A 10,551-nucleotide genomic window follows, 5' to 3' on the forward strand; every position below is an offset into this window, starting at 1 on the left:
TCAGGTTTAACTAAAAAGTTACATAACTCCGCTTTCAGAACAAAAGCATTGTGATATTAATATAAATATTACACTTAAGTTAATTAGTTAGTGTTTTGCCTAAACAATTGCTCGGATATTTTTCCATTGTTTCACATTTTTGCATTGTTTGTATTTCATAATCGCTGTACCGTTGGCAAAGAGATTGATTGACAGACCGATCACTGATCAAAATGCCGAACAATTTGTCAAAACAGGCAAATTAGACAGGATAGTGGATTAACTAATATATATTATATATTATGGGTACAGTAAAATACAGTATCAGTCACATGTCTAAGCTTGGTGTTGACCTGCATTTATCAAATATATCACCCTCATTGTCACTTACCTCAGGATTTGGTTAGTTACCCGGATGTGCGGCCACATTGGCAAAACTCAGATGTAAACAGCATGGATTGCACAGTTAATGTACTACTAAATACTTTGTTCTACTAATTTATGCTGTCTAAACCACGGAAAAAAAGTTGGAAAGTTGCTAAATCATACAGAGAAGGACTTTGTAAGCAGGAAAGGGTGCAATATTATGACAAACTAAATTAATAGGTGGTAAAGATACGTATGAGCAGTAGCCTATTAATTAAGATATTAGCCTAAAATTTAACCTACCTGACCAGAAATGATCAGAACAAACGCAAATGTTGCCAAGATTCTTGCCCTGGAATTCCTGGTTTAGTTTGGCCAACCACAAACTCCTTTTGCTCCTCAGACAGTTTTTTCCACTCTTCTGCTTGATTTGTTATAACTTTTGGCAGTCTATAGTACTCCAAATGCATGGCAGTCTATAGTACTCCCAAAACATGGCAATAATTGACCATTTTCAGCAGCAATAATCAGCAAAATATGCGAGTTTCGTTTGGTTCAGTGGCATTTGTTTACATTCAGTGTGGCCAATATGCCTGACTGATGAAGCGTCGTGAAAACACTCTTAAACCCTGGAAATTGATCTCAGAAATACATAAATATTCACAGATGTACAAATTGTGACATATATCAATCAATCAATCTATCAATCAATCTATCTATCTATCTATCTATCTATCTATCTATCTATCTATCTATCTATCTATCTATCTATCTGTTTATCTGTCTGTCTGTCTGTCTCTTTGTCTGTCTTTAATATATTTATGTATTCATTCATTTTCAGTTGACTTGTGGGAGTTCCCGAGCATTTGTTACACAGACAGTACCAGCTCAGAAATGAGTGAAGAGGTCGAGATTGCTGTGAATATCGGTGGTGTCAAGCACATTCTCTATGGGGACATTCTGAACCAATATCCTGAGACGCGTTTGGCGAAACTGGTGAACCGAGCCACGGATTCCATGCAAGAAGATCTCTGCACACTCTGTGATGACTATGACGACTCAAAGCGTGAGTTTTACTTCGATAGAGACCCAGAGGCCTTCAAATGCATCCTGGATCTGTATTACTATGGAGAGATTCACATGAAGCGAGGAATCTGTCCCATGTGCTTCATGAAAGAGATGGACTACTGGGGGATCGACATGGAGTATCTGGACAAATGCTGTATATGTAGATTAAATGAGGTGGAATCTGAGTTGGCAGAAATAGCCGAGGAGGTCAAGACCATCCTGGACGACCTGGAAGATGATGCGACGGTCACTAGAGCCCAGAGGTTTCAAGCATTCCTCCGGAAGCTCATGGAGAAACCAGAGTCATCTTTAGCTGCTCGCGTAATCGCAGTGTTGTCATTCGTGTTCATCCTGCTCTCCTCTGTGGTCATGAGCGTGGGGACCATCCCCGAGCTCCAAGTGAAAGATGGCAAAGGTAACCTCATGGAACACCCGACTCTTGAGTTTATCGAGACGGCTTGCATCATTTGGTTCACCTTGGAATACATTTTGCGCTTTGTGTCCTCTTTGAACAAATTGCAGTTTGTATTTTCCTTCCTCAATATAGTAGACGTTCTAGCCATCACGCCGTTCTACGTAGTGTTGATTCTGGGTGCTGCTCAGATGGAGCTGGCCGATGTGCAACAGACATTGCAGGCGTTGCGCATTTTGCGCATCGTACGCATTTTTAAACTTGCGCGACACTCATCAGGTCTGCAAGCTCTCCCCGTAGCACTCAAAAGCAGCTTGAAAGAGCTTTGTGTGTTGCTCACATACATGAGTGTGGGGATTTTCTTGTTCTCTGCACTGGGGTACATAATGGAGCAGAGCCACCCGGAGACCAAATTCACCAGCATCCCACAGTCCTGCTGGTGGGCTATTGTTGCCATGACCACTGTGGGTTATGGAGACATCTATCCTAAAACAACGCTGGGCATGTGTAACGCCGCTGTCAGTTTTCTGTGTGGGATCATTTCTATCGCGTTACCAGTTCACATGATCATTCACAACTTTGTCGTTATTTACAGTAGGCAGCGTGCTCTTGAAACCACAGCGAAGCGTGAGATAGAGATCATGGCGTTACGAGCGAAGGAGGAAAAGCAGGAGTGTCCGGAGGCCGAACAAATGCCGTCACAGGCTTCGGTGTGGGATAGTGCTGGTGCAAGAGTGTAACGAAATGACCTCAGTTATATATGCCGTTACTTGGTAATAGAGCAAATGTGTCCAAAGATCAACTGTCTACAAATGCAAGAGGAAGCAGTGATTCACCAATTTCAAAATAATACTACTTTGGAAATAAAAACAAATCAATATGAACAATTATCTATTGCTTGTTCATTTGTACTCTATCCATCTGTCTGTCTGTCTGTCTGTCTGTCTGTCTGTCTGTCTGTCTGTCTGTCTGTCTGTCTGTCTGTCTGTCTGCATATCTATCTGTCTGTCTGTCTGTCTGTCTGTCTGTCTGTCTGTCTGTCTGTCTGTCTGCATGTCTATCTGTCTGTCTGTCTGTCTGTCTGTCTGTCTGCTTATCTATCTGTCTGTCTGTCTGTCTGTCTGCATATCTATCTGTCTGTCTGCATATCTATCTATCTGTCTGTCTGTCTGTCTGTCTGTCTGTCTGTCTGTCTGTCTGTCTGTCTGCATATCTGTCTGTCTGTCTGTCTGTCTGTCTGTCTGTCTGTCTGTCTGTCTGCATATCTATCTGTCTGTCTGCATATCTATCTATCTATCTATCTATCTGTCTGTCTGTCTGTCTGTCTGTCTGTCTGTCTGTCTGTCTGTCTGTCTGTCTGTCTGTCTGTTTGTATGTCTGGTTATCTGTCTGTCTATCTATCTGTCTGCCTATCTGTCTGTCTGCTTATCTATCTGTCTGTCTCTCTGTCTGTATGTCTGTCTGCATATCTGTCTGTCTGTCTATCATCTATCTGTCTGTCTGCTTATCTATCTATCTATCTATCTATCTATCTATCTATCTATCTATCCGTCTGTCTGCCTATCTATCTTACGTATGATGAGTTTGAGCTTTTGCCTTTAGGTCGAAGGTTTAGAATGAATGATTTAGTAAAAAAGTTTTTTTTTACTTTTACTTTACTGTTTATTGTTTACTTATATTTTGTTTTTCTGTCATCTTTCTGTCTATAATTTGTCTATCTGTCTGTCTAAGTAATCAAAACTCACGATTTTTAAATGTAAAATCACTATAATGTTATTTAATATCTTAAAACAGTAGGCTATTCAATCAATCAATCAATCAAATTTTATTTATATAGCGCCTTACAACAGCCAGAAAGGTGCCCAGGGCGCTTACCAGAATAAGATCAAGAATCACAACAGACAACAATAAATACAAGCACAAAAAGGAACATAAAGCAGCAATCGAGTCAGTGGCTACGTGTCGAAAGCTTGACTGTAAAGATGTGTCTTCAATTGTGATTTAAAAACACACAACTCAGTGTTACTGCGAAGCTGTGCCGGAAGTGCGTTCCACAGCTTAGGGCCCTGGACGGCAAATGATCGGCCTCCAAACTTTTTATAGTTGAACTTGGGCGTAACTAGTGCGATGTGTTCAGAGGAGCGCAGAGTTCTTGCTGGTTGGTAGACCTTAACCAACTCCGCGAGGTAGGCAGGGGCCAGACCATTGATGGCCTTGAACACAAACATCAAGATCTTAAACTCCACCCTGAACCGCACTGGAAGCCAGTGGAGAGAGTGAAGGACAGGGGTGATGTGAGAGCGTTTGGAGGTGTTGGAGAGGAGACGTGCTGCAGCGTTTTGCACCAATTGAAGCCCATTAAGAAGTGATTGATTAAGTCCAGTGTAGAGGGCATTGCAGTAGTCAATCCGCGAGCTGATAAAGGCATGGACAGCCTTTTCAAGGTCAGCTCGGGACAAGAATGGTTTGACCTTACTGAGGAGCCTTAGCTGGTAAAAACTTGCCTTCACGACTGCATTTATTTGTTTACCAAAAATCAAACCACTGTCAAAAATAACACCCAGGTTGCGCACTGTCGGAGCAAACTGAGGTGTAAGAGGACCAAAAGTGAGGGAACTGTTGGGTGAGTCCGGGGTAAACAGGATATACTCAGTCTTTCCATCATTCAAATGAAGGAAATTCTGGGAAAGCCATTCTCTGATGTTGTATTGTATTTGTAATCTGTATAACTAAAAAAAGAAATATTCCAACACTGCTTGAAATGTAAAAAATTTAAATGGAAGTTTAAGTTATTGGGATGAAATAACCATTGTCGACATTTCAAGTAGGCCTAGTGCAAAAATATTTGCATTAAAGGGGTCATCGGATGCAAAACTCACTTTTACATGTTGTGTGAACATTAATGTGTGTTGGCAGTTTGTGTACACAACCACCCTACAATGATAGAAATCCACCCAGTGGTATTTTTTTAATCTTTAAAAGTAATATCCCCTTTTTCAAATCAGGTCATTCTCAGCTTCTTGTCGATGTGACGACACACGACAGAGGCCGCTCCAACGATAGTGGATTGACATAAGTGCCTTACCTTAGACCCGCCCTCACCGAGCTGAAACAATCCGACTCCGATCGCCATTGTGTGGCTCAGGTGCAGGGGAAGACAAGAATGTCTCAGATTGCGGTGTTCTGTTGTTGGATGTAATAATGAACATAGCAGTAGTCATTTACTCCCGACATTTGAACCGCTGAAGACACAGAGGAAAACGTTACTTTCGTTTTAAAAAGGTAAGCACCGACAGCAGAAGTGAGTATAAGGGTTTTTTATGCATTTTTGCAAATGGCCTTTCTTAATAATGTGCTTGTTGGCAAGTTTCACCACTAAATGCAGCATTGCGGCTCATAATCCCACATCAGAGAGGGACGGGGCGAGCAGAGCTCATTTGCAGTTAAAGGTTGTAATAAAATTAATTGATTTTTTGCAAAGCTGATTTTGAAAAGGTAAAAGGGTGTTTTATTACACTATTATTGAGAATTTTTAACCAAAGTATATTATAGACTTTTCATTAAGACCCTAAAGAATCATATGAACTTGTGGAAAATGGGCATCAGATGACCCCTTTAAAAGTTTTCCAATAAACATATAAGCAGCATGTGGACTGCTAAAGCCAGTCAGGGTATTCCAGTTTTATCACGTGGCACAACTTGTTGCCTTGCAGTTTCTACTTTTCAACACTAGAGAGAGATATTTCATAAAATTGAGGTGCTGCGTGTGCTAATACACCATTGGACGACTGCTGCTGTTGACACAAACTATAACTTACTAGTTAAAGTGCTTTCCTAGCAACACATTAACATTATTTAAAATAATAAAATAATATTTTTAAAAAGATTAAGGAAGTGTGAGTGCCATGAGATGTCGTAAGTCTATATTTTTAAATGTACCCCTATCAATTATAACCACGGTAAGAGAGTATATGTTTTATGACTGCGTGCGTTGCAGCCTGTTCTTGGTCCTTCAATCCGAAAACATAAATTATGACTCTCCACCCCTCCCATCACAGCCGCTCCATCCCCACACACACATACACATACGCAACACACCTTAGTTCTGCTCCTGTCACTCGTCTTTACTCACGTTGCGCTCTTTCGGATTCATTCTGCTCAACACACGGATAACATGCAGCTGAAGTCAGAAGCTTTTTAAGACTTTCTTCACAGGTTTTGATCCAAACATATGTAAGTTTTTTCAGTCACAATTGACTATTTACATTATAGAACACTATTTATAACGTGGAGCACTCGACTTTATTAATGCGCACAATGCTTAATGTTTAAATATGTGTTGAATCCAGGTAAAAATTTAATCTTAAAGTGAGCAAAACGAGTTTTGCTCTCTTTCTTGCTAATTTACAAATAGAAAAGGAGAAGGCGGGACTAGTGTCACATGAGACAGTTGTCTGGGAAAGGGCTGTATCTCAGTGGTTTGTATGTTGGTGCCAAAATAAAAACTCCTCTTAAATTTAATATATTTTTTTATTATTAAAACGTTAATATATTGTCTGTATAATCTGCTCTCAGTAAGTAGGATATTTTGCACAAGTGACATAACGGGACAAGTTGTCAGATACATTTTAAATGTTATAAATTTACACAAATGATTACTTACAACATGTTTGTCTAAACATGATATAATATTTAAGTCTTATTTTACTTTTTTGTTGTCCCAGGATTTACAATAACAGTTTTTATTCTAACAACTTACCCTAGCTGTGCCCTCCTGTTGGCAAATGTTGTCAAAAACTACAAAAAAAAAAGAAAAGACAGAAAATAAGTGACTGTTTCTCGTCCCGGTCTCTTCTATAGCCTAATATTTATCTAGCTATTAGTCATGGACATGTTGCTTATTATAACCCAGAAACCATTCTTATTTTGTTCTTGTTTAAAACTATCAGGTGACATGTGGGAGTTCCCGAGGACTCGTTACGCGGACTGTAACAGCTCAGAGGCCAGTGAGGAGACTGAGATTGCTGTGAATATCGGTGGTGTCAAGCACACTCTCTACGGGGACGTGCTGAACCGATATCCCGAGACGCGCTTGGCCGAACTGGTTAACCGAGCCACGGATTCCACGCAAGACGATCTCTGCGCGCTCTGTGATGACTATGACGACTCAAAGCGAGAGTTTTACTTTGACAGAGACCCAGAGGCCTTCAAATGCATCCTGGAGCTGTATTACTATGGAGAGATTCACATGAAGCGAGGAATCTGTCCCATGTGCTTCATGAAAGAGATGGACTATTGGGGAATCGACGCGGAGTATCTGGACGAATGCTGTATAAGTAGTTTAAATGAGGTGCAAACTGAGCTGGAGGAAATAGCAGATAAGGTCAAGAACATATTGGACGACCTGGAGGATGATGCGACGCTCACTAGAGCCCAGAAGTGTCAAGCGTTTCTGTGGAAGCTCATGGAGAAACCAGAGTCATCGTTAGCTGCTCGCGTAATCGCAGTGTTGTCGTTCGCGTTCATCCTGATCTCCTCTGTGGTCATGTGCGTGGGGACCATCCCCGAGCTCCAAGTGAAAGATACCGAGGGTAACCTCGTGGAACACCCGACTCTTGAGTCAATCGAGACGGCTTGCATCATTTGGTTCACAGCGGAATACATTTTGCGTTTCTTGTCTTCTTCGAACCAGTTTAGCTTTGTGTTTTCTTTCATGAATATAATAGACTTTCTAGCCATCATGCCTTTTTACGTAGTGCTGATTCTTACGCATTTGGGCACTGCTGTGATGGAGCTCGCTAACGTACAGCAGGCAGTGCAAGCGTTGCGCATAATGCGCATTGCGCGCATCTTCAAACTTGCGCGCCACTCATCAGGTCTTCAAACTCTTACATTCGCACTCAAAAGCAGCTTGAAAGAGCTGGGTCTGCTGCTCATGTACATGAGCGTGGGAATTTTCTTGTTCTCCGCCCTGGGGTACACATTGGAGCAAAGCCACCCAGAGACCATGTTCACCAGCATCCCACAATCCTTCTGGTGGGCTATCATTACAATGACCACTGTGGGTTATGGAGACATCTATCCTAAAACAACGCTGGGCAGGTGTAACGCCGCTGTCAGTTTTCTGTGTGGCGTAATAGCTATCGCGTTGCCAATCCACCCGATTATCAACAACTTCGTGATTGTTTACAGTAAGCAGCGTGTGCTTGAAACCGCTGCAAAGCATGAAATCGAACTCATGGCGTTACGCGCGAAAGAGAAAGCGCAGGAGTGTCCGGAGGCTGAAAGAACGGCTTCGGCTGGCAGTAGCTCGGTGTGGGATAGCGCTGCTGTGAGCGCGTCACAGAGTGACACATATATCCCGTTACTTGGTGATAAAGCAAATGTGTCCAAAGACCAACCTGCCCACAAATGCTAGAACAACTAGATTTGCGTTTGTCTTCTGTCAATGCTTCAGAATAATAAACTAATTCGGAAGCAGAACTAATCGATATGAACAGTACACTGTGATTACAGCCTGGAAAACGATCAATAATCCTTTAACTCTATCTATCTATCTATCTATCTATGTATCTATCTATCTATCTATGTATCTATCTATCTATCTATCTATCTATCTATCTATCTATCTATCTATCTAATGTTTAAATATGTAGTTAATGTAACCCTAACCCTCTGCTCAACAATTAATAAATCCTTTCATACCAGTTCAAAATGTACAGTTTTTAATATATAAAGTCTCTTTATCAGCTTTTATTATAGTGCCCTCTAAAATTTTGTCATTATTTACTCACCCTTGTGTTGTTCCAAACCCGTAAAACATGTTCGGAACACAAATTAAGATATTTTTGATGAAATCCAAGAGCTTTCTGACCCTGCATAGACAGCAACACAACTACCACTTTCAAGGCCCAGAAAGGTAGTAAGGACATCGTTAAAAAAGTCCATGTGACATCTGTGGTTCAACCATAATTTTTGACGCTACAAGAATACTTTTTGTGTGTACATAAATAACAACTTTATTCAACAATTTCTTCTCTTCCATGTCAGTCTTTGACATGCATTCATGACAGTACCACACATGGAGACAGTCACAGACTGCGTGGAAGTAAAGAAGTTGTTGAATAAAGTCATTATTTTAGTTTTCTTTTTGCATAAAAAGTATTCATAAAATTATAGTTGAAGCAGTTATGGACTATTTTAAAGAGCAGGTCATATGGGTTTTCGAAAAATATATTTTTCAACCTGTAAGTACGATTCATGTTATGTGTACATTTTCAAGTGAGTTCTCAAAATATCTATTTTTTGTGCTAATATGTGATAGTGCAGCTTTCACATCATAGGTAAACCTCGATATTACTGTCTTACTGAAATAGTTCTGATAATTTGCTGTGAACCCACTATTTCCAGAATGTGTTGATTAATGTAGATTGTAGTTGCTGTAATTACTTAATTTAATAACAAAGAATGTAACTTAGACATATTTTAGTTTACAAACTGTGTCGTTTCATCAGTTAGTCAGATTAGCACTTGACTATCACATCCACATTTATTGTTTTATGTTTTTACAGTTTAGCAGCAAAACTTTAGCTGTGGGCACGATTCGCTTGCTTAAGTGTTGAACAAAATGTTTATATGTCATTAATTAAGAACGGATTGAAACACTATATTATTCTTTTATGTAAAGGGGCGGGTTGCCAGGTTTTCACAACAAAACCTACCCAGTTGCTCTCTCAAAACTTGCCCAATTGCGTTTTAAAAATCGTGTTCGGGTGGTAAATTCACATTCCAGGGGCTAAATATGACGTTATTGGGGTCGCATCAACCCACAGACATCAAAAACAACGATGGACTTGGCAACACAGATGGTTGCGCTTGCTAACTTGCTCAAGTACTCCTCTCTGTGCTAATTACAACAGGCTTGGCCAGCTGACCAATCACAGCAAAGTAGGCTTATGGAAGGGTGGAGTTTACAGACATTATGCTCAAAGCTGTTTAAACGAACTGATTTATAAATGTATATTCTGAGAAAATTACAATGTTTTCTGACCTTAGACTTGCATTTAAACCTGTTGTAGGGAACTACAACACAATATTAGGACACTTTAAATACCATATGACCGGCTCTTTAACAATGTACCTTTCTGGGCCTTGAACATGGTAGTACCGCTGCTGTCTATGCAGGGTCAGAAAGCTCTCGGATTTCATCAAACAAATCTTAATTTGTGCTCAGAAGATAAACAAAGGTCTTACGGGTTTGGAGCGACATCAGGGTGAGTAACTAATGAGAGAATTTTCATTTTTGGGTAAACTATCCCTACATAGTAGCTTATACGCATATAAAGTGTTCAGAGCCTCTGTTCAGAAAACAATAAAACAAAATCAGTTACTAATTTATTTATCAACGAACATTAAAGTAAAACAATCCAGAAATACACTGCCGCTCAAAAGTTTGGGATCAGTAAGATTTTAAATTATTTTTAATGCTCATCAAGGCTGCATTTATTTGATCAAAATTATTTCAATGTAAAATAACTTTTTTCTATGTGGATATATTTTAAATTGTTCCTGTGATACAAAGCTACATTTTCAAATCCTTCAGAAATCATTCTAATATGCTTATTTATTATCAATGTTGAAATTTTTTTTTTTTTTTGGAACCTGTGATACCTTTCTGTAGGATTCTTTGATCAATAAAAAGTTAAGAAAAAGAAAAACAGCATTTA

At 39.9% G+C, this 10,551-nt stretch overlaps 2 protein-coding genes across 2 annotated transcripts; both read left to right on the forward strand.

Moving 5' to 3' along the window:
* Positions 1-1,239: 1,239 nt before the first annotated feature.
* LOC141348397 (voltage-gated potassium channel regulatory subunit KCNF1-like) lies at positions 1,240-2,565 on the forward strand. The gene has a single exon (XM_073852710.1). The coding sequence runs from the start codon at positions 1,240-1,242 to the stop codon at positions 2,563-2,565; it is 1,326 nt and encodes a 441-aa protein (XP_073708811.1).
* A 3,358-nt stretch (positions 2,566-5,923) lies between these two features.
* Positions 5,924-9,887, forward strand: LOC141283599 (voltage-gated potassium channel regulatory subunit KCNF1-like). The gene is made up of 2 exons (XM_073816897.1): positions 5,924-6,058; positions 6,775-9,887. The coding sequence occupies exon 2, from the start codon at positions 6,780-6,782 to the stop codon at positions 8,241-8,243; it is 1,464 nt and encodes a 487-aa protein (XP_073672998.1). The 5' UTR covers positions 5,924-6,058; positions 6,775-6,779; the 3' UTR covers positions 8,244-9,887.
* The last annotated feature ends 664 nt before the right edge of the window (positions 9,888-10,551 follow it).

The sequence above is a fragment of the Garra rufa genome, chromosome 13 (genome assembly GCF_049309525.1).
Source record: "Garra rufa chromosome 13, GarRuf1.0, whole genome shotgun sequence".
NCBI lineage: Eukaryota > Metazoa > Chordata > Actinopteri > Cypriniformes > Cyprinidae > Garra > Garra rufa.